Genomic DNA, 27937 nt, shown 5'->3' with positions numbered 1-27937 from the left:
CCTCTGTCCATGGGATTTCCCAGGCAAGAATACTGGAGTGGGTTGCCATTTCCTTCTCCAGAGGATCTTCCTGACCCAGGCATCAAAGCCATGTCTCCTTTAACTCCTGCATTGGCTGGCGAGTTCTTTACCACTGAGCCACCTGGGATGCCCGATTACATGGGTACAGAAAGGTTGTAAGTGTAATGGTTGTTTACCCTCCTGACTGGATGACTGGGAGCTGTGGCTCACTGCCACTGCCCAGAATCACAAGAGCACCAGTATATGCCGTATATTATATTATACTGCATATCGCTAGCCCAGGAAATGGCAACCAACTCCAGTACTCTTGCCTGGAAACTCCCATGGACGGAGGAGCCTGGTAGGCTGCAGTCCATGGGGTCGCAAAGAGTCAGACACGACTGAGCGACTTCACTTTCACTTTTCACTTTCATGCATTGGAGAAGGAAATGGCAACCCACTCCAGCATTCTTGCCTGGAGAATCCCAAGGACGGAGGAGGCTGCCGTCTACGAGGTCACACAGAGTCCGACACGACTGAAGCCACTTAGCAGTAGCAGTAGCCCAGGAAAAGATTAAAATAAATTTTAAAACTTCTTATTTTATATTGGAGTATAGCCAGTTAACCATGTTGTGATAATTTCAGGTGGACAGCAAAGGGACTAAGCCATACCTATACATGTAAGATCAAAATTTAAAATTTGAAGTATGATTTCTACTGCATATTGCTTTGCACCACGTAAAGTAAAAAATCGAGTCAAACCATCAGAAATCATGGACTGTCTGTAGTGGTGAGACCGAGCAGCCCTGCCTTGGAGGTGGGTGAGCAGAGCCTGTGTGTCTCTCCTTTCGACAGCCCTCCCTAGCTTGTGTTACAGAGACCCCAAACCCTGCTGAGCCTCCCCTCTGAATTTCTTGCAGCTCTGTATTCTGTGTTTTGATTGGTTGTGTGTAGGGTTGTGGAGCTGGGAGACCTTTTAGGGGAATCACGGGGCTTCTAAGAGGGTCTTTCTGCCTTCTCAAGGCTCAGAGTCCCTTTGCAGTCAAGATGGAGATGATGCTGAGAGTAAGCCCCACCTGGCAGTGTGGATCTTTTGCCTGTTATTAAAAAAAAAACAATAGTAATGAAAGATTACTTATTGCCTCATTGCCTATCAAAGAGTTTCCAAGAGGCAAGACGTGCTTGCTTCCCACATAGACCTGAACAGGCCACTGCAGCCTCCAGGCCACGGGCCCCACCACGAGTGCACTCGTCCCAGGAAGAGAACTTGTCTCCACAAAAGCCCATTTCCCAGACCCAGCAACCAGGGCCAGCCCGCCACCCAAAGAGACCTCACAAATGGAACAGATGAAGGAGCGTGTGAGGTTTACCGAAATTTGGATTCTAAGCTACCTGATGTCCTTTGGAGCAGATTACATTTTGCACGGCGTACGTGAATTGTACTCACAGGGTATAGCAAACTCTTGCTTTCTCACCTGTGTTTAGTGCCTGTTTACTTTGCTACCTGGCTGCAGTGCACTTGGCCCCCACTGGCCCTGACCACATGTAAAGCATGGCCAACTAGGTCATCATTTTTGCTGGCCTGGGACAGGGCCCACAGATGGCGGCCAGGATGGCAGTGCAGTGGTCTAGTCTGTACCGGGTTGGCGGGAGCAGGAGGATCAGCTGCCCCTTGTGTGTGTTGAGCCCAGCTTTTGAGTGTGGACTTGGAATTGGGCAGCTAATGAGCACGGGTGGGACAGAAGGGCCCATGGGTTTGCAGGCAAGTCTGGCCTGCTGTGCCAAGGGGAGCTCTGTGGGGAGCAGTGCTGGCTTTGAACACAAAGGCCATTGCTCCACAAGAGTAGTAATTCTCGGGGCACTGCCAGCCCAAGAGGTATGGCCAAATGAGAGGCCCCTGCCCCAAGGATGGTCCAGAGTTCTCTGACTTATTCATGGGCAGAGTTTCAAATACATGCATTAAAAAAAAAAAATTTAAACCACACACACACACAGTCTGTTGTAGCTATGCTGCTGCCCAGGAGTGTCCCTGGCCACGTGGGACAGTAACTGAGGATGATGGTCCTGAAGCCACCGTCTAATACTAGATTTTGAAACTTGGAGACTCATTAATATAATTACTCAAATGCCAGCCTGGCTTGGCAGGGCCTCCCGAGTTGTATTTCTCTCCAACCAAGCACTCCGGCTGCAGGGCCGTCCCTGGTGAGCCAAAGCCCTGCTCCCCGGTTTGTGGATGGTGGTTGCAGGCATGTGTTGGCTTCCCCAGTGAACCCTTCCTGGGAGAGGCCGGGCATTCCCACAGTGCCAAATCCTGCCTTTATGTGTCTTGTCACGAGACAGCACCTCTGGAGAGTCTTCTGCAGGAGTGAGCAGTCAGCTGGGCGAGGCCTTGTTTGAATGCAAGCTGGACCCAGGTTTGGTGGAGGGCCGGGTAATTTTGCTCCTCTGTGACACTTTGCACTTAATTTTGTAGCTTTCTCTTGCTAGGCTGGAATCTTGTGCTGGGACTATGTTTTATCTGCCTTGGCATCTGGCTTTCACCCAGAGTATAGTTTTATACAACCCCATAAACCCATTTTGAATATTGAATTACCTTCAGATGGGAAGCAGCTGACAGCCCATCCCATCTTTGAGATGATGCAAAGGCATGAAATGGCATAAAAATCAGAGATGGGGCTGATAAAGGACGGGAGTGGGGCCAGGGAGAGTGGTGGTGTGCTTTCTGTGTGGGTATCATGAGGAGAGAATGCAGGCAGGTGAGGAGTGATTGAAGCTTCTGAAAGGCTGGAATGAATGTGGCAGGCAAGTGGGAAGCTGTGGGTTAATGGATTGAAAAGGACTTGGTTTCTCAAAATATGTTTGTTTTTTCCCTTTTTGAGAATGAGAATAAGGTGTCAGGAAAATGGGGAAGGAGCTGCCCTCTCCCTGGACCCCTTGTTAGAGGGGCCACTGCTGGGGGGTCATAGGCTCCAGCTTGACCTATCTCACCCTCATCCCGGCCTTCCTGGTGTCTCCGTGGCTAGTCCTGATAGAAGGGGCAAGGCCTGTGTGCCCCCCAGCTCACCACCGCTGCCAACTCCCAGCCCACACGCAAAGGGAACTTCTCCCAGGCCAGGCCCTCCCTACCCGGCCAGCCTGCCTGTCAGGTGCCCTGCAGCACAGGGTGGCAGGGAGCAGCCTCAGGGCATGGGGATTGTTTGCCTTTTGCTCAGGGGTCTCCTCACCCCCGCCCCTCTCCCCGGAAGCCCCAGCCTCCAGGCTTCTTGTGCGGCTGTGGGTGCAGACACAGGGCTGGCTCTTCCTGCCACTCCCTCCTGGGGACCCCTCAGGACCAGGCCTCCTGGGTTGGAGATGGCTGCCGCTCCCCAGCTGGTGCTTTGCTCCCAGCTCTGGTGGCTAGATTTGGTTCTTAACAATGAATTATTAAAGCAACATGAACAGCGCGTGTCTCATGTACTCGCACACGCAGAGCCACTTCTCTGGGCCGATTCTGAAGTCGATTCTGCCGTTGCTGCCCCTCCACTGGCTTCAGACCTTAGAGTCAGTTCTGTTGGTTTCCGAGTGAATCCCCAGCTCTCCTCACTCTGCCTTAAGAATCTCCAGTCTGCTTCCTCCCTGGTTGTAAGCCTCTTTTCCTCTGGCCCCCTGTGACTGTCCTTGACTTTCTCAAAGATTTGCTTTCCCTTCCAAAGGTCCCCTTGCCAGTGGAGGGGTGGCCTGGTGCCCCGTTGTCTCAGGAGTGTAGTTTGCAGGTGTGATGGTAGGTTGGGGGTGTCGCCTTCTTTCCTTCTCTGTGTCCTTTGGCCTGGGACACAGGAATGCAAGTTCCTGAGGTGGAGGCCTGCCTGGCTCAAGGAACATGAATGCGGCTGCACCCACAGGGCTGTGGTTTGCTATCACCTCATTACTGTCTGCTGTGATTTGGGGAGAGAGTCAGGTACATATAGCCTCTCGTACATCTACTGTTTTTGAAAAGGCATTTTTCTGGTTATAAGACTAGTGCGCATTCCATCATTAAAGTACCAAAGAAGCACAAAATCTAAAGGAGTAAATAAAAATTATCAAAATTCTACCTCTCAACCATGAATAGCCTTTTGTTGCATTTTTTATACCTATTCATGCACAACATTGTATTTTTTTAAATTTAGGTTTTAAAATTTTAAAAAGTGATAGAAACACTTTGGCGTGCTACTTATAAAAATTTAATGCCACTGCATATTCCAACATGTCACAATTTTTCAGAAATACTCTGTGGTTGTTTAGCATCTCATTATTAGCTGCACTGTTCCTAATTACCAACATTTCTAGTGACTTCTCTTTTCATTTTGGAAATAGGAAATTACCTTTTATTATAAATGTAACATATGATTATTTTTAAAAATACAGACATGCTTTTTGAGCGACTCATGATGCTTGAGTGTTCCAGAGTTGATGTGGTCCCTCATGTGTGGAGGCCTTTGAGCTGTAAATTCTGCTGGGATGGACATCTGGGCGCACTGAGCACTGTGGCTCTGTTTATGAACTTCAGACAAGGCTTCCCAGTGGTTGAATTACCAGGCATAGGGTAGAGACTCTCGTCTATAAGACTTGTCACATATGTTGTGAAATTGCTGTCTGGAAATTTGATGCCCACAGATGGCATGTGAGGGTCCATCTCACCACATCCCCAGCTGTACCCCGTTCTCACTACAAGAGCCACAGAAAGACACTGCCGTCGTTCGCACACACCACACGCGGACATGCTTCTCACGCACCCACGCTCCCATCCCTGTCACAGGTGTGTGTCGGTTACATCCGCTCACACGTCCCCTGGTGGACGCGTGCTGTCGACCAACGAAAGAACTCCTGGACGTCACCTGACACACTCTCGTCCTCCAACCTGCGTCTCCTTGTGAGTCTGAGGCCCCCTCTTCCAGGCCTCTCTCTGTTGGCACTGCTAGAAGAGGACTGTTCCTGAGGGCCTCAGGCACGGCGGTGCCAGTTCTCTCAGGCTGGGAGTGGGCAGGGGAGCCCGGGGACTGCTTGGCAGTGAGCAGGTGCTGGCCATGGCGCCTTAATGGCAGCAGCCCCCCAGCACCACTGCCGAATCGCAGGCCCGTGGTGGCCGCCAGCACGGGCACCAGGAGTTCTCGAGGAAGCAGCTGTTGCCCATCCCTGAGGCCAGCGCCACAGTCTGCCCCCAGGACCCTGAGACTGTCTGGTGAAGTGTGTGTCCCCCTGTGACTGGAGGGGAGGCTCGGGGATGGTGAGCTCTGCCCTCCAAGCTGTGGACTTGGTCTTCACTCACGTGCGCACACACACACACACACACAGTGCCCTAGAGATGGCGTCCCCCAGGGCCACACAGCCGGGACACACACAGACAGCCCCAGGCCAGGGCCATCTCCTCTGCCAGGGTCCCCAGGCATACGCACGCAAGCCTGCCCTGGTCGGGCTCGGTCCCCACTGGCTCTGCTCACAGGCTGTCGCGCCTGCGTGCACACACGTGTATTCATTCACTTTGAACCTCTCCACATCACCGTCTACATTTCTTTGGTCCATCAAGCTGGCAGTGTCTTGGCATCTGACACCTACCGCTTCTACCTGATGCCCTGTCTTGCCCAGAACTTAACTATCCTTGGGCCTTGTGAGGTGGGAGCTTCGCTAGGACTCCTGAGGCCTGGTGGGAAGCCCGTGATCTGCAGCAGAGGAGGGGCTGGTGCAGGACAGGGAGGGGCAACAGAAGCCTTTCCCCTCCTCCCTTGTGGCCACGATGCGGGCGTCCAGCTCCCAGAGGGCCCATAGCCATCCCATGGTGGGTGGGGCTCCTGTGTTCGTGAAGCTCAGTTTGTTCCTTAACTCTGCGTGTTTGGCATGTGTGACCCTGTCAAGTGTCTGTGCGTGTGTGGCCGAGTGTCAGGAGGTGGGTGTCTGTGTCCTGGTGTGGGTTGGAGTGTGTGAATAAAGGTCAGTGCAAGTCACACCTCAAGGATGTGAGAGTAAATGCTGAGGACTATGAAGTTCAAACTCTTTGTTGCTCCCATGAGGACACTGAAGCCTAGGGAGAGCACCTGCCTCCAGTCACCCAGTGAGTTCCCCGGTCACCCAGGGGCACGACCAACCCAGACTGCAGGCCCCGAGCTCCTCGCGCCTGGAGCGAACGTCTGAGTCAGTGGTGTGCGTCCTTGCTGCGAGGTGTCAGGCCTTTCCAGCCCGCTCGGCAGCTGAGCAGCTCCTGTCTGGGGCTCTTTGTGAACCTGCCTCGCTATTAATCTACCTGTTAGTAAAAGAGATTACAATTGCTGTAATTACAGGGCGCTGTGGCTCCCCCGTCAGGAGCTGGGCTGAGGGAGAGGCGAAGGTTGGGGGAGCCCAGCCCCAGAGGAAGCTGCTATTAAAAGCCCGGTGTCTGGACACAGTGCGGGCATAACAGCCCTGGCCGGGGGTATGGGCAGGCGGGCTGGGGTACCACTAAGGCTCTGGCATGAAACAAGGAGCTCATCAGGGCTGAGGAGGGGGAGGACAGAGGAGCGCCCCCCGCCCGGCACCCAGACCTCACAGGCCACCTAGGGAACGGATGGGCCTCTGCAGGCACAGAATGAAGGGGACATGGTGGCAGTCAGGGTGGGACAGTAGCCCTCTTCTCAGGGGCTCCACAGCCGCCACTTGTCTCCTGGATAGACAAGTACCTGGTCCCTGCTGGCGTGGGTCCAAAGCTGCGTGTGACGCAGTCCTGGGAGAACGGGACAAGGGTGATCGTAAAGCGTGGGGGAAGCTCTGCCCCCAGGGAACTGCTGGCGATGTCTGGAGGCCTTTCTGGTTGTCACTGCGTGGTTGTGGTGGGGTCACTACTGGCAGTTAGCGGGTTAGGGCCAGGACTGCTGCTACCTGTCTTACAAGGAATGGGACAGCCCCGCAGCAGAGAGCGGTCCTGCCCCGATGTCCGGGGCGTCACAGTGGGAAAACCCTGACCACAGCAGACGGAGTGAATGGCAACGGGCAAGTCAGCACAAAAGAGAGCCCCCAGGACTCCCTGGGGCTGCCTCTCGAGACCTCGGCCCAGGGTGCTCAGCAGCTCTGCTCCTGGGGAGGCAGGGGCAAGCAGGGGCCCCAGGCTGACAACCCTAGTGTGCTTCATCCCGTGGTGGGTGTCAGGACCCGAGGCCACGCACTCTTCTATCCACCCCCCTCCCTTTTGTGGCAGGCCTTTCCCTCCTTTTCTAGAAGCAAGCACTGGACCCAGACTGGGGTTCTTGCCCTTGGTTCCCCTCTTTCGTGTCCTCATTGCCCACCAAGGCACCTGGGAGTGAAGGGCTCAGACCCTGCCCCTCAGCTCCAGCCTGTAGGCCTCTCTGAGTGACAGGACTGGAAGAAGGTGTGCAGGGATGGGAAGGGCTTGAGCCCTCAGGGTTCCTCCGACCCTGCCAGGACACCGGCCACACTCTGGCTTCTCCAGAAAGCACCTCCAGCCCAGCTTCTCCTCTGAGGCGTGGAGCTGAGCAGGACTGAGTGACCCCAAGTCTGCTCATTTCTGGATGGGCTTCTCCACCATTCACTCCTGCCACCGAAAGGGCAGTACTGCCCCCTTTGCACTTTTGTTTCCAACTCGGGTCCCTCCCAGGGTGCCCCTGGGGAGAGAGGGCAGGGTGGTGACTAGCAGGCAGAGTGGGGAGCGGCTTGTGGGGCTGGGGGAGGCGACTGTGGGCTCAGTCCTGTATCTCAGGGTAAGTGCACTGCTTACACGCAGGCTGTGTGCGGAGTGGCTGCAAGGCCCTACCAGCCCTTAGGCCGCTGTGTCTCTGTTTTCCACAGACAAAGCACGAAGATTTTCGGCTGTTGTGAATTTCATGTTTCACACCGAGTCCCTAATAGTGGAGTCGCTTTGCCTTTTTCCCCTGTTTTTTTGCCTTGACAGCTCCAACCTTATAATTTTACCTTCTCCCGCCCTGTGCGTTCCTTTTCTTCCCCCTCTCCCCTTCCTGGGGTTTTTGCTGCTCATCGCTGGGAACCCCCTTCAGGAGGCATCGCTCCTGACAAGAGGGGAGGGGCTTCCTGTCAAACATTGGGGGTTGATGTTTTGTTTGGTAAAACGTCTGTAAATAGGCTGCGAGGCGATGATTCTACGTGGACCCCAGCGCACGGGAGCGCCTTTTTGTGTCTGTGCACATCTCCGTGTGTGAATGGCAGGATCGGAGAGAAAGGGAAGAGAAGGAGAGGAAGGAGAAGGGAGGAGAGAGGAGACAGATGGCTTCTGGGGGCCCTGGGATGGGTCTCTGCCTTCCAGGACATTGTCTTGGTCTAAATCACAGGCCCTTATCAGGAGAGGGCCCAAGACCCAGACTGTTGAGGGGCCAATGGGAACATCGGAAAGGAAGCCACTGTCAGCCTCCGGGCTGGCTGTTCAGAGGGCTGGGGTGGGACAGGGGACCTGCCTTCCCCTTTCAGGCCATAGGTTTGGAACCTGAACTTGACGTCCAGGTATCCAGGACTCAGAGACCCTGAGAGGTGGATACCAGAGGGAACTATTCTCTGCATCACTTTAGATTCTTGGGAGCGGAGCGATGTCAGTCTTCCACCCATGAATCAGAGCCATTCTCCCCTGGACATGAGGCTGTCTCTTAGGTACAGTCTGCAAGGCCACTCTTGTTTTTTTTTTTTTAGTAAAACTTCTTGTTGCCTTAGATCAGCCCCATCTTAAGCTTCAGGTGTCTTATCTATCCCCAGAGTTGACTTACAGCAAGCTCACTAAAAACCCTGCTTGACTGGACTTTATAAACGTGACCACATCCTTTCCCCCCGTTGGCCTTCAGCCTTGCAGACCACGGAAGGCAGCATTTCAGCTGCTCCTCAGCCGACACCCTCCCTGAATCCATTTTGAGTTGTTCTTCCCCAGCCCCTGAATCCATTTTGAGTTGTTCTTCCCCAGCCCAGCTAGAAAATGTCGGCTCCGACTGCACCGTGCTCGCGAACAAAGGTGCAGAACGATTTTGGCTGCTTCGTCCAGGAAATAAATCCCTCTCCGGTGCCAGAAACCATTGAGTGGTGCCATGTGCTGAGCTCCAGGGCCCAGCACCGTGGGCAAGGCTGTCGCGTGGGGTAAGGAGGGTAGAAGCAGGGGATCGGAGGCTTGGGGGACGAGCGACTTGCTTCCCACACTTCCCACAGGACTTGGTCAAGGACCCCGATCGGTTACCACTCGGCTTCCTCTCCCAGGCCCGGCTTTCCACAGGCAGTTGCCTGTGGTCTAGTTGGTCCCTGGACCCAGGACGATAGGGCCCTCTCTCTGCCCTGAGGCATCCCAGGCCCTTTCTTTCCGTGCGCCTCACCCAGGCCGGCTTGCTGCGTCTGCCCTGTGGAGGCTGGTCAGGTCCGCTTGCTGCGTCTGCCCTGTGGAGGCTGGTCAGGTCCGCTTGCTGCGTCTACCCTGTGGAGGCTGGTCAGGTCCGCCTGCTGCGTCTGCCCTGTAGAGGCTGGTCAGGTCCGCTTGCTGCATCTGCCCTGTGGAGGCTGGTTTCCCCTGGGTCTGCTCCTTCTCCTCTTCTCCTCCTGCGCTCTCTCCTGTAATCGCTGATGCTACTGGTCAGCATCACCGAGCCCCATCTAAGTCCACAGTAGTCTGATGCACTAGGCGCTAATCCTTGGGTTATGCCTGGAAGGCCAGTGTCTGTAAGAACTTTGCTGTCGGCCTTGAACCAGGGAGTGGCAGCTTGGGGCCCATCCCCTCTGGGCACCTCTCCCTGTCACCGCTGCCCACCCCCGGGCCCCTGGTGTCTCTTAGATCTAAACTCTCCGAACTCTTCTTTCCAGCTCCTGGGCCAACATCAGCTGATTCCCCACCCTGTGTCCATCAGTGACCTCACCGCACTCCCAGCTCCCCTCTTTTCTCCCTGTCCCACGCCTAGTCCTGGTTGGGGGTGTCACCAGATCACGAGCCCTCGCAAGCAAACTGTTGTGGCCCTGCAGTGGCTCCAGAGTGTCCCTGCCTCTTCACCACTGTGATTTTCGGAATTCAGCTTCTTCTCCTCTCTTCTGGATTTGTTTTTTATTGGGTTATAATTCACATAATAAAGTTCACTATTTTACAGTATATTAGTTAATGGCATTTCCTGCATTCATAATGGAGTGCAACTATCATCACTATCTAATTTCAGAACAGCTCCATCACAGCTCCAGACAAAAACCCCCATATCTGTTAGCTGCTGCTGCTGCTAAGTCGCTTCAGTCATGTCTGACTCTATGCAACTCCATAGATGGCAGCCCACCAGGCTCCCCCGTCCCTGGGATTCTCCAGGCAAGAGTACTGGAGTGGGTTGCCATTGCCTTCTCCAATGCATGAAAGTGAAAAGTGAAAGTGAAGTCGCTCAGTCGTGTCTGACTCTTAGAGACCTCATGGACTGCAGCCTACCAGGCTCCCCTGTCCCTGGGATTTTCCAGGCAAGAGTACTGGAGTGGGGTGCCATTGCCTTCTCCGTATCTGTTAGCACTCTGTCCCAGTTCCTCCTTCCTGCCAGCTCCTGGAGGCTACTAGTCTGAATGTGCGCCTCTATGAATTTGCCCGATCCGGACATTCCGTATCAATGGGATCATGCTGTGTGGTCTTCTGTGATTGGCTTCTCTCACTGAGCAGCGTCACTACAGCGAGTGTCAGAACTTCGTTCCTTTTCATAGCTAAGTAGTATTCCACAGTATGACTATACCACATTTTATGTATCCATTCTTCTATTGATGGACATGTAGATTATTTCCACTTCGGGTCAATGGTGAATAATGGCACTATACACATTTGTGTATGAGTCTTTGTGTGGACACATATTTTTTATTCTCTTTAGTATATACCTAGCAGGGGAATTGCTGTCTCTTAGCATTTCATAACCACCTTCAAATGGGTAGCTGGTCACACTCTTTCCCAGCGGTGCTGTCCCCTCAGGCAGGCACCCAGGGTCTCTGACAGGCCTTTACTGACCATTTCAGCGTTGTGTCCCTTCGCTCTCCAGGCACGGTGTGCTCCAGCAAACGGAGCTCTCTGCAGATCCTGCATTTGCCATGCTGTCCTCTTCCCTGGGCTTCTGCTCATGTTCCACTCAGTCTGCCTTTCTCTTTTCCCCTTTGTCCAAACGCCTCTATCTTTCACACCCCAACTCAGCTGTCAGCCCTCTTGGTACAGTTTCCCCCGCGTCGCTTCCTGCCCCCAGAGCTTATCCCCCTGTCCAGGGTGGGGTGGGCTTGTAGCGTGTTCCCTGTGCACCCAGATTCCAGCTGCAGGGAGAGTTACTCAAGTCAGCTTCTCCAGCCCCTCATGCAGCAGCATCTAGTAGGTAGTAGATGCTTAACAACCTTGTCAAACTGACCTTAAGGCACTGTACTGCTTCTCCTGCACGTCACAGATCTGCGTGTGGCCCACCCCCGTGCCCTTGCAGACATGCAGTCCTAGTTTGCCTCCCACCTCCCCCTGTACCCTGGGGTGTCGGTGTCCTCCCATTCGCCCCTCCACCTCCATGGCCTCACATTGTCCACTCCTCCCACCCAGACCAGCCCCTCCGGAGGTGGCCCTGGGGTGGCCTTTGGGGCCCAGCGTTGCTGGCCATGAGCGGAGGCGGGCTCGGGGCCCTGTGGCCCTCTGGGGGCCTCCGAGGCCAGGGCAGGGGCGAGCAGAGGCATTGGGCAGTGCCTGCTCCAGACTTGGGTGGGGGCCGTGGATCTTGGATCCCGACTCCTGTCACAGAAGGTGGGGCAGAGGCGGTCCCGCCAGGGCCCACGCACCAGCCGCACTCGAGCTCCAAATGAGTCACCCGGCTCAGGCTCCACCAGGTGGCCCAGGGTGGGTGGACGGCTCAGGTGGGCGCAGCGCTACCCCAGCCACCCTACCACAGACTCAGGGGGAGCAGGGTCATGCCCACTCAGGGTACAGAAGGTCATCGGAGGGGAGAGGGGTGCTGTCTGCACCTGAGGGGTCTGCCGCAGGGGGTGGTCAGGTGAGGCCCCCCTTGGTCTCCCATCTCCCCTCGCACGGAGCACCCCCCCACCGTCCCACCCTGGCTGCGGGTCCAGCTCTGGGCAGCCCGCGGTGTGTCTCTCCTCTGCCTGAATCACGAGTCTGATCTCCTTCCCGCCCCAAGTGCAGGAGGGTTCCCCAGGGCCCCCTCCTGGAGCCCGGCTGCTGCCTTCCTAGGCACAGCTCAGCCCTCCTCCTCCTCCCCCTCAGCCCTCTCCTCTGCCTGGGCCTCTTCCCCACGTGGCTCATTACAACTCCAGTTGTTCAGGTCTTGACCTCAAGAGCCTTCCCTATTGACCCCTGACCAGCGATACTAATCTGTGTCAACAGGCCCCAGGGGTTAAAGAAACACAACCCGCCGCTGCTGTGCTGCCGCCTTAGCAGGTGCCTGGAGGGGGCGGGGTGGCTCCTGCGAGCTCTGGCCGCGGTGGGAAGGCGCATCTACAGTGCCACTGGCTCCCCGCTGTGCGTCTGCCCTCCGCCCCCCTCTTCCTGCTCTTCCTAGGCAGACCCCCTGCTGCCCACTGCCCCCCTCCTCCCAGCCACCCCTCCTTCTGTCTTTCCTCCGCCCTCCACTTTGCCTGGAGGACTTAGGACCCAGTGCCCCCTTGCATTCAGGTGGTGCTGCCTTTGTGCCCCATGCCCCCCCAACCCCCACTGCCCTCCTTTCCTCCCTTTCTCTCTCTCCTCCCCCCACTTGCCATCCCAGTCAGATCCTCCCCCTCGGCCAGTGATTCTCACCCCAGAGCCTGCATCAGAGTCCCCTGGATGGCGTATTAGCACACAGATTCCTGGGCCTGCCCCAAACAGGATCTGCATTCCCAGCTGGTCTCCTGGTGCCACAGGCCCTCCAGGCAGTCTGGAAGCTGAGAGGCGCACACTGCTGGCCCCCCGGGCAGGGGGCTCAAAGGGGAGCTGTCCTGATGGGGGCGACCCCCCGAGTGACCACTGTATTCTGAGGGCACAGGGCGGGTCGCCTGAGGATGGGCGGTCAGGAGGGGCCCACCGTGCATCCCTGGGGTCAGGAAAAGCTTCCTGCCTTCCCCAGCCCTGACCCAGGTGGGGACCATGTCAGGGTGAGGGGGGCACCCTTCTGACGTGATGATCTGGGTCCTCGTAGAGAAAGAGTCGCGTGTCACACGTGCCCCCTTTCTTGGGATGAACCTAGAGTTCTGCTTATAACACACCCTCCATCCTGCCCTTTGTGTGAACCCCAGACCACCTCAGCACTGCCTCAGCTGCTCTGTGCTGCTGCCCGTCCACACACTCCTCAGAGGAGGGAGACTGCTGGGCCCTGGGGGTCTCTGCCAACTCCCATGTTGCCCTCCTCCTGCTCACAGGGAGTTGGAAACCTAGATAGAAACCCTACCAATAGAAAAGCCCACCCACTTTCTCCTCAGGCCCCCTTTCCAGCTGCTGTTACTGCCTCTAGCTGCCCATCCTAAGATGCCTTCCCCTTTCCTGGGGGTCACAGACACAGCTTGCCCCTCCACCTGGGTGCACACATGTCTGGCAGGGGGTGTCCTGGGGAGGATGCTGAGCAGTGCACTGGGTGGGACTTCAGCAGGAGGTGGCATCTCAGGCCTGGGGTGCTTGACAGTCTTGTGGGGACCCTTCTTGCCGGCTGTGGAGAGGCTGGTAGGCCAAAGGGTCAGGCCATGCAGGGGCCGGACTGGCTAGTGGGGTCTCCCTGGTCTCCCTGCCTTCCTTGCTTGCTCTGTTTCTCTTGTTGAGTTTCTGTTCTGCCCCCTACTCCCCTTTCCGGTCTTCTTGGCTGTGGCTCCCCAAGGCTGGGGAACCATAGACAAACTCCAGAAAAAAATTTTTTTAAAGTTTCCCAAACTTTTCCAGATGCCAAGAAGAGGTTGGCTGGAGCAGCCCTGCAACTGCAGAGAGGGAAGGAGGAGGGAACATGTTCCGGGGCTTTCCCCCTCTCCCATGGTGGAAAAGAGGGACCGCTGGGGGGCATGGGTTCTCCAGTACTTCACACGGCCACCTGGAGGTCAGAGGCCCCATTTCTTGCCCCGACCCCCTCACCCTCACCCCGAGGATCCTCACTTCTTGCAGCCAGCGCTGGGAGGCCTGGAGGTGGAGCAGAACGTGTGCGGGGCTCCAGGGAACCGCAGCATCACATTGCAGGGGAAGTGACTTCTGGGGCTCAGAGGGTGGATCGGGATAGAGCATGGAGCACCCCTCAAGCCAAGGTGGCGGCTGCTGAGAATGGGGGAACCTGGCCCCAGGGGCTCTCTCCCCTGGAGTCTGCGGCCGGGTAGGAGAACCCAGCCCTGCAGGGGCCAGAAGCAGGGGAGACAGGAGCGGGCGGTGTGTGGGGACAGTGCAGGCATGGCTGCCCTTCCCCAGGCAAACCCCCAAGGGGTGCTGCCCCCACCTCTGCTGTTCTGTCCATCCACTCCCTGGACACCTCCGAAAACAAAGGCCTCTTTGTGGTCCTGGCCCACTGGCCCCTTGCCAGCCGCATTCTTTGCGTGTTTCCTGAGCACGATCCGGCACCAGCTCTGTGGTCAGCTCCTCCCCCACCGGCCCAACTCCTGGGGCTCAGAGCAGTCTTCTCTCTGCTGCCCTGCCTGGGGTCCCCTCACGGCTCCCAGCCCTCCAGTTTACAGATCGGGCCGAGAAGGAGGAGCCCTGGGAGCTCTGCCACCAGACCTGTGGAGATGCCGTCCATCCGGGCTCTGGCTGATCTGGAACTGGACCTTGATATTCTCATCTTTTAAAACTGGGGGAAATAACAGCCACTCCATGGGGTGTCAAACAGATTAAATGTCTCCCAAACACCCAGGTCCTGCCCACCACATAGCGGAGGCACTGTGTAACTTGAGCTCCCCACTTCTGCGTTGCTCCCTCAGGGGCCTGGGGGGCTGTCAGTGACCTCAGTGAATGGCTGAACAGCCTCGAGAACCTCAAGGGCCTTGTTGTTTAGTCGCTAAGTTGCTGTCTGACTCTTTTGCGACCCCATGGACTATAGTCCACCAGACTCCTCTGTCCATGGGATTTCCCAGGCAAGAATACTGGAGTGGGTTGCCATTTCCTTCTCCAGGGGATGTTCCCCACCCAGGGATAGAATCTGAGTCCCCTGCATTGGCAGGTGGATTCCTCACCACTGGGCCACCAGGGAAGCCACCTCAGGAGCCTTGGGTGGGAGCCTTTCACTAGAGTCCTGTGGAGGACCCAGAGCCACCCCTGGGATTTCTCCTTCAGGGATGGAGCTGGATCTTTAGCAAGTGACTGGCCAATCCCAGGCCTGGTTCCACTCCATGTCCCTTGCCCCTCTTGACAACCACTTGCGGTGTCAGCCTTCTCTGGGTTAGGCGTGGGGCAAGGAGAGTTAGGTCTCTGAAAGTAAGGGGACCGAGGAGGGGGTGGGGCAGGGGGCCCCAGGTCGTGTTGGCTGGGCTTCTGGAGTAGAAATCTTAGACACCCAGCACATATGCATCCGTCACCTTCAGTCACCAGTCAGGCACGGTCACACACGGTCCTAATGAAGTCCTAGATTGCCGCTCTGAGTTTTCTACCCCGTCCCCCCGCCCTGTTGTTAAAAAATGTTCATAATTTGGAAAGAAAAGAAGCTTTTTACAAGCTGGCAGCTCTAGGGAACTTTCCGTCGGTCCTTTCTGGCCTCGTGATGGGTGGGGCTCACTTTTCCCTTCCCGCTCTCTCCCGCTCTCCTAATAATCACCCCTCCCCAGCCCTGCCAAGCACACAGGAGACCTCCAGCCCACTGTCACCCCAAGAAAGCCGAAGTCAGGCTGAGAACCTGTGTGTACCCTCCTGGGGCCTGCCGAGCCATGGAACAACTCCGGGGCCTGTCCCCCTGCCCCCAGAGGTTGCCAAGGCCGGCCTAGAGCCCTCGGATAGCAGCAGCTCCTGGAATCTGTGCCCGGCCCCGGCCCGGCAGCCTGCCTGCCCTCCCCCGAGAGCTCGTCCCCTTCTCCTGCTGAGTGAGGGTCCCCGAGTTCTCCTGGAGTCCAGGGGCCCTGCTGGGGAGGGAGCAGGAGGTGCTGAGCTCACCGCCTCGGCATCTGCCCTCCCCTCCCCACTGCTGGTGTGAGGGCCGGCCACACTCCCGCCAGCGCCTCGCTCCCTAATAGCTTTTTAAGTCCAACCACATGTGTCTGCGGAGCGAGAGCGCGGAGCCGCCCCTCACAGGGCCTCGGTCCCCCTCCTTCCTTGCCTGAGACCACCCTTTACTCTGAGCAGTCTTGGGGCTGGGGGAGGGGGTCTGCTTCCCCAGAGCCCATCTGCTCGCCCCCAGCCCCGCTGAGCAAGGGGATGGGCTGGTGAGGTGGCTGAGCAGTCAGGAGTGTGGTGTGAAGCCAGCCTTCAGGCTCTCGGTCCTGGGGGCTGGGATCCTCACTCCTTGCGGTGAGCAAGGAGGGGCCGGCTATCTGTGCGTCTGTGCTGGGGAGCCCTAAACAGGCAGCAGCGGGTGGCCAACTGCCGGGTGGGGAGCCCTGATCTCTCCACTGGCCTCCCCTGCAGGGGTTTTGGGCCAATACTTCTCTCCTGCACCCCCACCGCACTGACCCCACTGTCGTCCCCCTGAGTCATACACATGGGTTCCCTGTGCGTGTGAGTGGTCTGTGGGGAGGCCTGTGGGGTGTGGTTTTGCAGGAGGGGAGTGAGGGCTGAGAACCAACGTGCAGGCAGCCCGGGGTCCTAATGAGAAAATTGCTTCCAGCCAGGGAGCCCTGCTCCGTGGCTGAAATTGCATCCAGCCCCAGCCAGCTCCACTGCCGTAGTCCCTCCCTTCCCTTTGGAAGGAGGTGGGGGAGCAGTGAGGGGGGCAGGGGGAGGAGCGGGGCTTGCACACAACTCCCCAACCCCCAACACCTTGGAGGAGTCTTCTGCCTCTCAGGGAGGAGGGGACAGGAATGAGCTCCAGGCCGGGCTGGGCTCAAGACCTGCTGGCTCCATCGGAGGAGAGGAGGGAGGGGGACAAGGAGCTTCCCATCCCCTGCCTCCACTGAGCCCTGGAGAGGTGGGTCCATTTACAGTCTCCCTGAGAAAGGATGTGCGAAGCATTTTGTTTCCACATAAGTGCCCTGTGCCTGTCTGCCTGCCCACGTGGAGTCACTGGAGATTCAGCCTCTCACAGAGACTCAGGGTTCAGCCCCTTTGGCTTGCCTCTTCACTCAGGGGAGCCCAGCGCCTGCCCCCAACCTGCCCTAGCCCAGGCCAGGGGACCCAGTAGGGGAAGGACCAAGACTGGCTTAGCTTCATTTCTTCTTCCCATTCCTCACTCACTTGGGCCTCTGAGCAGAACCACCTATAGAATCTGTAAGGCCCCGAGCAGAATGAAAACGCACGGCCCCTTGTTCAAAAGTTAAGAATTTCACCATAAGGAAGAGCACTAACCAAGGCCATGGAGCCAGCCCTGCTTCGAGGAAAAGCTGGTACCCACCGCCTAGCATCCGGTTGGCTCAGTGAGCTCTGGCCCCCGAGGCTGACCAGCCTCAGGCCTGACCCCGTTCTGCCTGAGCAGACCAGAAGGTCCCGCCTGGCGGCTACTTGTAAGGGAGACCCATCTGACTTTGGAGATGTCTCCTGCTCACCTCGTTTTGGCCTCTGCTTCTGCTTCCACCAGAGACTCTGGATCGCCCGTTTTTTGGATTTGAGAGATAGTGGTCAGGGAGGAGGCCTGTGGGGGGAGGGAGCAGAGAGAAGGCTACAGCTTACACGCCGAGAGATTCCCGGGGCAAGGCTCCCCTTGCCACCCTCCAGAGACCCTGCCAGTGGAACCGTGCCCTCTAAGCTAGTACCTGCCACCTCGGGACCCCGCAGGCAGTGGGTCAGCCTGGACCTTCCTCCCCGCTCCCCACCGCGTGGGGCCTCAGCTCTAGCGAGTTCCAGTGGCTGCTATATAAGAGCAGGGAGAGAGCAGGAGTGCTTGGAGGGAGGGAAGAAGTCAGGAGGAAGGAAACAACCCCATTGTCATCCCCCAAATTACTGGCTGGGATGGCAGGGGAGGAGGCGGAAAGCCGACATTGTTTACTTAATTAAAAGTAAACAACAATTTGCCACTGCCAGCCTCCCATTAGTTGTGTGCCGAGCCCTGTGAGCTCGGGACTCGGCTTTCGCTCCCACCAAGCCAGGCTCCTGTCACCACACCCCAGCCCCCATCCGCAGGGCCCTGACCCTTCCCTGGTTCTGCCCTGCCCAGGCTGAGCAGTGTGTGTTGGGGCCGGGGTTGGGGTGGGGGTGGGGCATAAGCTAGAAGCAGTAGCGTCTTAGAGTCCTGTGGGTTAGGGTAAGAGTGTCAAGAAGCCGTCATTTGGCAGCCCACTGTGGGGTATTTCCAGGTGGTGCTAGTGGTAAAGAACCTGCCTGCCAATGCAGGAGACCTGGGTTTGATCCCTGGGTCAGGAAGTTCCCCTAGAAGAGGGCAGAGCAACCCCCTCCAGTATTCTTGCCTGGAGAATCCCATGGACAGAGGAACCTGGTGGGCCTCAGTTCATAGGGTTGCGCAGAGTTGGACACGGCTGAACCAACTCAGCATGCGTGCGCTCTGGGTGAGAGACTCCTGCGTGTGCATGCTGTTAGGCCTGCCTGGTTGTGGCCCAGCTAGGGGCAGGGGGCGCCATCTCACCAGTTAGGTCATCTGGGCCGCAGGGTTCCTGGGGAGGGTGGCCTCGCACCCTCCCCGCCGAGGCCCCATCCACACTACCTGGAAGCCTGGGCCTCTCTGCCCCACCTCCCACTTTTTTCCTTTTTCCCTTTTAGCAGCTTATAAACATCCTTCTTCCATCTTTTTGGCTCTGCTCCCAGAAGGGGGCTGTTCAGGGTTCCTGGAGGGCCAGGGAGAGAGGCAGGGTTCCTGGGCCAGAGGGAAGAAGGGCTGCTGGAACTGGGTCCCCCCACCCCAACCAGGACAGCTACAGGTGACCCCAGGAACAGGGGAGGGGTTTGACCTGGGCTGGGGTTTAGCTAGGGACACCTAAACTCTTGCTTCTCTGGCGCCCCCAAACAGGAGGGTGGTCTGATGGCTAGAGCTGTGCAGGACTTTTGCTGGCCTCTGGGGGCTGAGCAGGGCATCTTCCCAGGGGTCTGCACCCAGGCAAGTCCCCATCTCTCCTGTGGGCTTCACCTCCAGCGATGTAGAACTCAGCCTTCTTTCAGGACCTGGGTATGACCTCTGGCTCCTGACTTTTAAGGAATGAAAGCTCTGAGCTTTCACTTTACCTGTCCATGGGCTCCCCCACTGCTATACTTCCTAACACCCCAATGCTTTATTAAACCATTGCTGAGCCCGAGTAGCTCTAGACCTCCTCTGGCCAGATAGGTAAGATAGGGAGACTATCTCAGGAGAAAGAACCAGACCCGAGACACTTGGGAAGCCAAGCACTCTGGGACTTAAGCCCCAAGGGAGAGAGGTAAGGCGAAGTCCTGGTAGTAAATACACAGACTGTGGTTATCAACAGATGCCCAAGAACAGTGGGTTCCACCACTGCCCTTGGGGGCGCTTGGCCATGGGGAGGCATTTGGGGCTGTTCCAGCTGAGGGAGCATGATGCTCCTGGCACCTAGGAGGCGGAGGCCAGAGACACCTCCTGCTGTTGCACAGGATGGCTCCACCCAAGAAGGGTCCATGGGGTGGGGGTTGAGAACCCTGGTCTGGAGTTTGGCTCTCTAAAAAGATGTAGGTACTCACTCTTCCTGAGCCGTTCTGCCCCACCCCTGTCCTGCCCCTCACCATTTGCATCCGCTCATCTCCCTCCTCCACCGTCAGGAGTCACACATCCACATGTGTGCATACAGGCACACACGCTCGCACTCCCGGGATTCAACACATTCGGCTTTTCACATGCTCTCGAACACGCAGAAAAATCTGGGAAGTCTGTCCCACGCTTAATTGAATTAAAGGACTGGGGTTTGGCAGGACACTGTGTATCTGAGCTGCAGCGTCTTCTAGCCGATTCGGTGCCATACAGGACAGTCCAGGGTCCCTGCGATTCCAGCTGCTGCTGCTCCTCTCCCCTCTCCTTCCCCCACTTCCTCGCCTGGGGAGGGCAAGGTCAGCAACACCTTACTCCTCTTCCCATCTGTCACTGCCTTGCCTTCCACTGCTGTTGGTGGGGGGCTGGGGCCTCCAGTAGAACAGGTACCCCCTCAGCATGAAGCCAGGGCACTGTCTGGAGCACCAGGATCTAGCCAGTCCCTCCTTCCAGGATTTCTGCTGCCGGGGGCCTGGGGTGGGAGCTGGAGAGGGCTGCTGGGTGGAAACTTCTTGGCCAAGTGTAAAGCCGCCAAGTTCTGCCTGAAAAGTCTGAGGCTTGCATCCCTGCTGAGCGGCTTGGAGCCTGCGTGGGCAGGGTCAGGGTGCCCATGGTGGGCACACCCTGAGTGACACACAGGACAGCCACCCCTCAGGTCCCCTGTCCAACTTGGGCTGTTAGAGGGGCTGGGGGCTGCAGGTGTGCTGCGGAGCAAAGAGATGCTCTTTACTTTCTCTCCCTCCCCACCCCTCTGCTGTCTCTCCATTGGCAGCCCCCCTTCATGAGCCCACTCTGGCCCCTCCGTGCGGATCAAATGGAGTGACTTCAGGCGCTGCCTCTCCTCTGAGGGCAACCCCAGCACCAGAGCCCAGCCTTTGCTTTGAGGAAGACCTGCAGGAGCCACCCTTTCCTAGAGCCCAAGGGCACTGGAAAGCGCCCATATCTGGAATGGGCACACAGGACACCCTGGGGCCTCGCTGTGGGCAAGAGGCACCTGGTCAGTCAGCCTGTACCTCCTGGGGCACCATCTTCTAGCACGAATCACCTCCTTTGCTCATCCCTTGGTGGAGGTCCGGCTGTGTGCAGAATCTGTCCCCCGGACCCCACAGTTAAAGAGCAGCCTGGACAAGATGCTAATGTCTGGCATCAGGGTCATCCAGGGGCCCATTGGAGGAGCCCAGCCTTGCCCCACATGTGTGACCCTTGGTGCTTGGGCAAGGCAGAGGGTAGGGAGCAGCCCTTCCCCATCTGCTGGGCTGTTGCGCTGGCTGGGAGGAGGACTGGGGGGACAGGGAAGTAGCTGGGCCCAGTACGGGGGCCCTGAGAAGCGATCTGCGCTGCCCAGGGTCAGGGGGGAGGGGGCGGGCGGGCCTCACCTCGGCTAACCTCCCTGCGGAACAAAGGGGCCTTTCTCCACGCCTGCCCGGGAGGGTGTGCCTGCCCGACTGCTGCCACCGCTGCCGAGAGTGCTGGCCTGTGCTGAGTTTTTTTTGTTTTTTTTTTTTTCTTCCCGACTTTTCTCCATTTCTATCCCTCTTTTTGGTTTCTGATCTCTGACTTTTAGTCTCCATTTTTAACTTCTTGAGAGAGCTGGAAAGAAAAAAAAAAAAAAGGAAGGAACCTTCCTCTCCAAACGTTTATCAGGCGCAGAGGCAGGTCTGTGTTGCCAAAAGGTGGGGGCGTCGTGGGCGTGTTGGGAACACTCCAGGGGTCACGCAGCCGCAGACTAGCCCACATCCAGGGCAGCCCCACGCTGGGGGAGGCAGGCCGGGGCTCTGAGCGGCGTCGGCGGCTCAGAGGGGGCCTGAGCTCACTGGATTACCCCTCCCAGCCGTGCACCTGGTAGGCCCCCCTCCACCTCCTGCTTCTCCTCACTAGCCCATTCCCCGGCCCCCTTGCATCCGGCCCCCGCACTGCAAGCTGTTCCTAATCAATGAGCACGGGAAGTTCGGCCCTCCTATCTCATCACGGGATGTGCTTGGCAGCGGCCGCAACCAGAGCTGCCGCCTCGGGCCGCACAACACGGGGTCCGAGGGGCCCGAGTGCGGCCGCGTCCTCCTGGTGCCAGCTCGGACCTTGCAGTTGTGCAAGGGGTTCCCCGGCCCCTGCGGCCCGGGGCAGACCGCGCGCAAGTTCGCCGCCGCCTCCGCGCCGGCCGCAGCCTGCAGAGGGCAGCTAGCGTTAACTCGCTGTGCCACCTAGCTGCCGAGTCGGGGAGTGCAGTACACCGCTCTCCGGGGGTGCAGATCGCTGAGCCCCAAAGCCCTGGGAAGTCCCTTTCGGTACTTCAGAGCCTTGTGAGTGGGGAATTTGGCACCTGCCAGGCTTGTAGGAAATGGCAACCCATTCCAGTGTTCTTGGATGGAGAATCCTAGGGATGGTGGAGCCTGGTGGGCTGCCGTCTATGGGGTCGCACAGAGTCGGACACGACTGAAGTGACTTAGTAGCAGCAGCAGCAGGCTTGTAGGATCGGTATCATTTTGTCCCCTTAGCGGCTTGAACTGTCCCAGCCCTGAGTCTGGGGAGCTGCCTCTCACACCAGCCTCCATACTCGGTGCAGAAAATGCCCCTCCGCTGTTCTTTAGTATCCCCGCCGTCCCTAAAATATAGTCCCAGAAGCTGGCCCCTTTACCCCATCAGTAGCTCCCTACGTGTGCTTGGCGCTCTATAGTGCATAAAACCTTTCCGCTTCCTTCACTGTAAAAATTCCTGCGCACGTCTCCCCGTGCCCTCTGAGGCAAGCCTGGGATAGTGTTGCACAGAGGAGAGGAGGCCCAGGAGACACACTGGGGGCCTAATAACAGCAGGTCTAGAATTTGGACCCCAGGCTCCTGATTCCAAGCCCAGGGCTCCTTCCAGCAGCCAGAGAGGTCTCAGCCTTCAGGGAGGTCACCCACCTGCCCATCCATTCAACCCTGCCTGGGACCTCAGGGCTCCAAGTTGGAGGTTGGCAAATTCACAAATTCCTCATGTTTTGCCTGGGCAGCTCTGGACGGTGGCTGCCTTTAAAGGCCTCCAGGGTGGGGAGGCCTGTGAGAGCACTCCTCTGCCCTTCCCTTCTCAGGGAAACTCTTGTTCCTTCCTGTGGTCAGTCCAGAACTCGGGCATGGAGGCCAGTGTGTCCAGCCCTGCATCCAGACCCAGTTGGGTTTTACAGGAGTATTAGCTGTTTTAGGTGTTCTCAATCAGTTCCTTGGGTATGTGTGTCGAGGTTTGGGTCTTCAGGAAAGATGTGCTCTCAGGAGAGGCGAGGGGCCAGCTAGTTGTCTCCTGGATGGTCCGTGTGCTCCTCTGTCCATGGGATTCTCCAGGCAAGCATACTGGCGTGGCTGGCCAACCCCTCCTCCAGGGATCTTCCCAACCCAGGGATTGAACCCACGTATCCTGCACTAGCAGGCGGGTTCCTTACGCTGAGCCACCTGGAAAACCCAGACGGTCTATGTAGTTGGAACGATTAGAGGGTTTCTTTGAGTCTTCCACTCAAATTAACACTTTCAGGTGTGGGGGAGAGTGTAATGAGCAAAACACTGAGAGACCTTGGACTCGAGGGCCTGATGGTCTGGTGGGGCACTCCTAGTCAGAAATCCCTAACCTGGAAGACCCGGTGGTCAGTTTCTTAGGTCTCTCATGCTGTCCAAAATCAGAGTCCAAGTCTGACTCCCCCACACAAGGCAAGCCCCTGCAAGAGGAGCCTCCTCCAGGGTTGCCAGCCTGGGTACTGGGTGCTCTTAGGAGGCTGAGGAAGCTAGAGAACCTGAGGGTGGGAAACAGGTGGCCTCTGTCTGCTTCTGCTTCCCAGAGGAGAACAGAAGTAGGTGGGCTCTTCTCCAGGCCCCCAAGGTCCCCGGATGGATTCTCCCAATGAAAGGGGCAGTGGGAGGCAGGGCGGGACAGGATTCTGCTCACAGTTAGAGAGAGAGGGAACACGGAGGGCAGGGAGGCCAGGGGCACTGATGCTCCCCGATTTCCACCATCCTCTGGCCTACCCAGCTGCCTCTCCAACACTCAAAGAGGCTCCAAGTGCGGAGGCCTCCCCTGCCCAGGTCTGAAAGTGGGTTTCCTAGTCCTGGGGAGTTGATCTTCCCATTTTCTTTTCCTGGTCAGGTATTCCTTCTCTTCATCTCCTCCTTTACCCAGAACATTGTGAGGGTGGGTGGGTAGGGCTTCTGGGCCTGGAGTCTCCCCAGCCCCTCACTTTGTCCAGCACCCTAAGACAGATGCCGGTAGCTAGTGCAGACCAGGCTGTTGTGTTCATGAAGCCACTCCTGAGTAATTCTAGGAAAATGTTCTCCCCTTTTGTTTTTGTTTTTTAATGTATCATTTCCTCCTTTGCTTCCTCTTTCTCTCTCTGCTTTTCCCTCTTTTCCCTGCCTCTTCTCTAACCTTCTATTTCTCTGATTTTTTTTTGGGAGGGGGCCACATTTCATGCAGAATCTTAGTTCCCCAACCAGAGATTGAACCTGTGCCCCCTGAAGTGGAAGCGCAGAGTCTTAACCACTGGATTGCCAGAGAATCCCCTCTGATTCTTTCTATAGCAGACTTCTTTCTTTGAACTACTTGGCTTTGACTGATTTTCTGTCTTGGTCCCTCCCTCTCTGTCTGTTAGTTTTAATTTTGTCTTTTTGTCTGTTTCTTGCTCTTGGCTCCACTGCCTCCTTCCCTTACATTCCTGCTTGTCTCAGAAATGTCCCTCAGGTGACCTCCAGAGCCTTTGCCTCCCCTTTCTCATCCCTAGTTGGCATTAGCAGCCAGAGTACTCTGTCCCTTTACAAATAATTAGACCAAGGGCAAGTGTATTGGGGGGTTGGGGGAGAAGGTGACGCCTGGCCCTGGGAGGTAGGGACACTATTAATAGTCCTAAGAGCAGCTGGGGGTGGGGGTGGCTGTCTGGCCGGGCCGGGCCGGGGCAGCTCGAAGGGCCAGAAAGGGCAGCACTGGAAATAGAGTGGCCGGGGCGGGGGAGCCGCTCTGCGGGCCCCTGACCTGGACACGGCCCCTCTGCCGCGGCCCTGCCTTCTCTTGGTGTGGAGGGCATTCTCCACTATCAGTTTTTATCCATCAGGTTGGCGAGGGAGGAGAAGCCTCAGGGCCGGGGGGCCACTTTTCTGGGCCCCCAGCATCACATGACGCCTGGCCCCAGGCCCTCTCAGAAATGTTGGCTCCTGCTGCCGGCTGAGTCGTGGCACCAGCCTGTGCTGCCAGGAGAGGCACCCGGCTGCTTGTGTGGCCACGCCTGTGCCCCGGTGTCCTCAGCTCCCCGTATGTCCAGCGCCCAGCTAGTGTGGGCAGGGCTTTGCACTCAGCATCCTCAGCATCCTGGGGCACAAGTCTCTCTCTGCCTCCCTGTTAGCCTTGCCGTCTCCTGGCAATCCCTGGCCCTGCCTCTCCCTGACTGTTTCCAATGTGGTATCTGCCCTGGGACTGTGGCCATTGTATTCGGGGAGAGATGTACGCGTAGAAGACATTCTGCTCTGCCCTTTATTTCCCAAGAAGGCTCCCTGCCCCTCTTTGCAGAGGGTAATGGGCCAAGTCTTGAGGGAGCTCCTCTGCTCACTGGCCAGTGGTCTCTAGGGTGAGATACCAAGAACCATCATGTCGAGTGCACGCAATGTATCATAAAGAGTACGAACTCCAGTGGGAGGGGAGCTGTGGGTTAGCCACAGCGTCCCCACCGAGTTGGCATTTGAGCTGAGCCCAGACAGAGTAGGGTTTTAGCTGAGGGAGGTGAAGGGAATCGGTGATCGCACTGGAAAGACAGCTGACGTTCAGGGAACACCTACTGTGAGCCAGGCCCTGGACCGAGCACCTTGTACCCATTTTCTCACTTATTCCTCAGGCAGGAAACCCAGGGGGCAGGCGGCATCTCCATTTTACAGATGAGGAGACAGTTCAGAACTTGGCCAGGACCACTGGCCCCGTAGGTTCCAGAGCATGGATGTGAATTCGGGGGAGCCCCGCTCCACCTGGTGGGCTGCCCTCCTCCTCCCTCCATTTCCCCTTGCCCTTGGTGTGCCCCCCTTTCCCCTCTGTCCTGCAGAAGGATACCTCCCTGGATGGGAGTGGGGTGCCCTCAGGGTGGCCTGAGGTGGAGGGCTCAGGGTGGAGGCAGAGGCAGGCCTGGGACCAAGGGCTCCTGCCTGCCTTTGTCTCACCCCAGGTCTCTCCCTTTGCAGTAGGGGCTGTCTCATTTTCATTCCCTCCATCAACCTACTGGGTGCTTCGCTCTGCACTGGGGTGTCCCTCCTCTCTCCTTTGCTGCACATTCTCTGTCATGCCTGGGGGAGGAGCAGCTGGGCACCCAGGCCCCCCATGCTCCAGTGCCCAGGCCCGATCTCTAGCTCTCCCTGGGCTGGGCGCAGAGCTGACAGTTTCCCCTGGCAGGTGCAGGGCAGAGAACGCTGTGCAGCTCACGCCAGGGAGCAGCCTCACAGGCTTGGAGCCGCCTGCCTGAGCCCAGCCTTCAGATCCACTCTGCTACTCCTCTGGGCACCACATAAGCCCCTGGACTTGCCTTCTCCTCCCTTCCCCCAGTTCCCCTGCCAGGCCATGAGCCCTGCTGTAGCCAGACTCGGCCCTTGCTCCCTAGGGGACCCCCGATAGCAGCTGTGGAGGCAGGGTGGGTTGAGGGGGAAAAGCAGTGCCATCGGGGTCAGAGATGAGAGCCGAGTGTCCCGTTTTGAGTCTACTGGTCCCAGCCTGCCAGATCCCTGTGGCCTGACCTGCTGTCCCCACCCCCACCCCCAATGGCCTTCCTTGAACCTAGGCCCCAGGGGCAGCTGGGGCGGATCTAGACCACGTGTGTGTCGAGGCTGTAACTTGGTCTCTTTCTCTTTCTTGTCTCTTGTCTCTTCCTCCCCGCAACAGGTGACCCGAGTCAAAAGCTTGAGCCCCTTTGGCTCCATGAGGGAAGGGGAAATGAGAGAAGAGAGCAGGGTGATGGGGCAGGGGGTAGGGACATGTCTCCCTGCCTTGCCCCTGCCCACACCCCCACCCACAGCTGCAGAGCTGTGCTTCCTGCTCAGGCTTTTTTCTCCAACCATGTGGGGTCTAGGATGACAGAGGAGAGGAAACCCCAGGAGGGCCCCAGGTCCTGTGAGCATACACGCTAGCTCATGGAGGTGGTGGAGGGAAATGGGGGGAAGATTGAAAAGCTCCCGGGCCCGGCCTGGTCGAGCCCAGCCTCCTCTGTCCTCTGGCTGCCCTGCATTCCCAAGGACTTCCTCGGTCTCAAGTCTTCTGTTTGCAGAGACAGGGAGAACCCCTCTGTGACCCGTTCCCCTAGCCCCCCATCCATCTGCTTCTCCCCTCCTCAGGGTGTCTCAGATTCTCGGACTTGGGTTTCAGGAGACACAATAGTTACATTCTCCAGCTCTGATTGCTGCAGGCCAGGCCTCGGCTCCCCTTGAGATTGGGTTTCTCCTGCCCTGGATGCTCCTCAGTTGCAAAGAGAGGGTGTGTGTGTGTGTGTGTGTGCGTGCGTGCGTGCGTGCGTGCAGGAGGGCGGGGGGAGGAGGTGTGCCACACTGGGCAGGGCCAGGGATCAGCTCCAGAATTGGTCCTTGAGATGGCACCCCCAGAACAGAGCATACTCTTGCCTGCTTCTCCAACCTCAGGCCTGGGAAGAGCTGGGGGAGGGGAAGGGCAGGCATGCCCAGAGGGCTGGCCTCTCCCTGCCCACCCTCAAAGGCCAGTGGTCTGGATAAAGCCAAAGGAGGTTCCTCTTAGCAGTGAGCGTCCTGACCACCGCTCTTAATACACCAACTCACCCCATCCCTGCTGGACAGCATCAAGTGGTTGGTGGCATCTCTGGGGGTGTGTGTGTGTGTGTGTCTGGATGTAGAGCAAATGTGCGCCCTAGTACATACATGTGCCTGGGTACACATGTGTCAGTGCGGTTGTGCCTGCATGGCCCTCTCAGCCCCCCCAAAAAATGCACTCAGTCTGTGATGTGCGTGGGGGCAGCCAACCGGTGAATTACATGTGGCCTGTTTCTCGGAGAGAAGTTGTTTGGGGCGGGCGCCGAGGCGGAGCGTGTGCTGCAGTGAGCAGGAATCCCTCCCTCACCTAGTGGGAGCCATAAATATCTCCCTGTCTATGGCTGGGAGTATATATATTAAAAACATGCTGTCAGTTGGAGTTTATGTGTGATTCTGGGCTCCTTCTGGCTGCTGGAGCTTCCCCTCTTACAGCTCTGATGAAGAGGCAGAGGCCTCTCCGAAGCACACACGTGTGCA

General features: G+C 57.5%; 1 protein-coding gene across 7 annotated transcripts in view; it reads left to right on the top strand.

Moving 5' to 3' along the window:
• Positions 1-27937, top strand: part of NFIX (nuclear factor I X) — a 97486-nt gene that overhangs the window by 41225 nt on the left and 28324 nt on the right. Inside the window, exon 3 of one of the 7 annotated variants that reach the window (XM_061421940.1) lies at positions 9787-10063. The exons of the other annotated variants lie outside the window; for them this stretch is intronic. Within the exon in view, the coding sequence (XP_061277924.1) occupies positions 9787-9833 (47 nt within the window). The 3' untranslated portion in view covers positions 9834-10063. Of the gene's footprint in view, positions 1-9786; positions 10064-27937 lie in introns of those variants that run through there. 7 annotated transcript variants of the gene reach the window in all.

Source organism: Bos javanicus, chromosome 7 (genome assembly GCF_032452875.1).
Source record: "Bos javanicus breed banteng chromosome 7, ARS-OSU_banteng_1.0, whole genome shotgun sequence".
NCBI lineage: Eukaryota > Metazoa > Chordata > Mammalia > Artiodactyla > Bovidae > Bos > Bos javanicus.
This window is presented reverse-complemented; position numbering and strand designations above follow the sequence as displayed.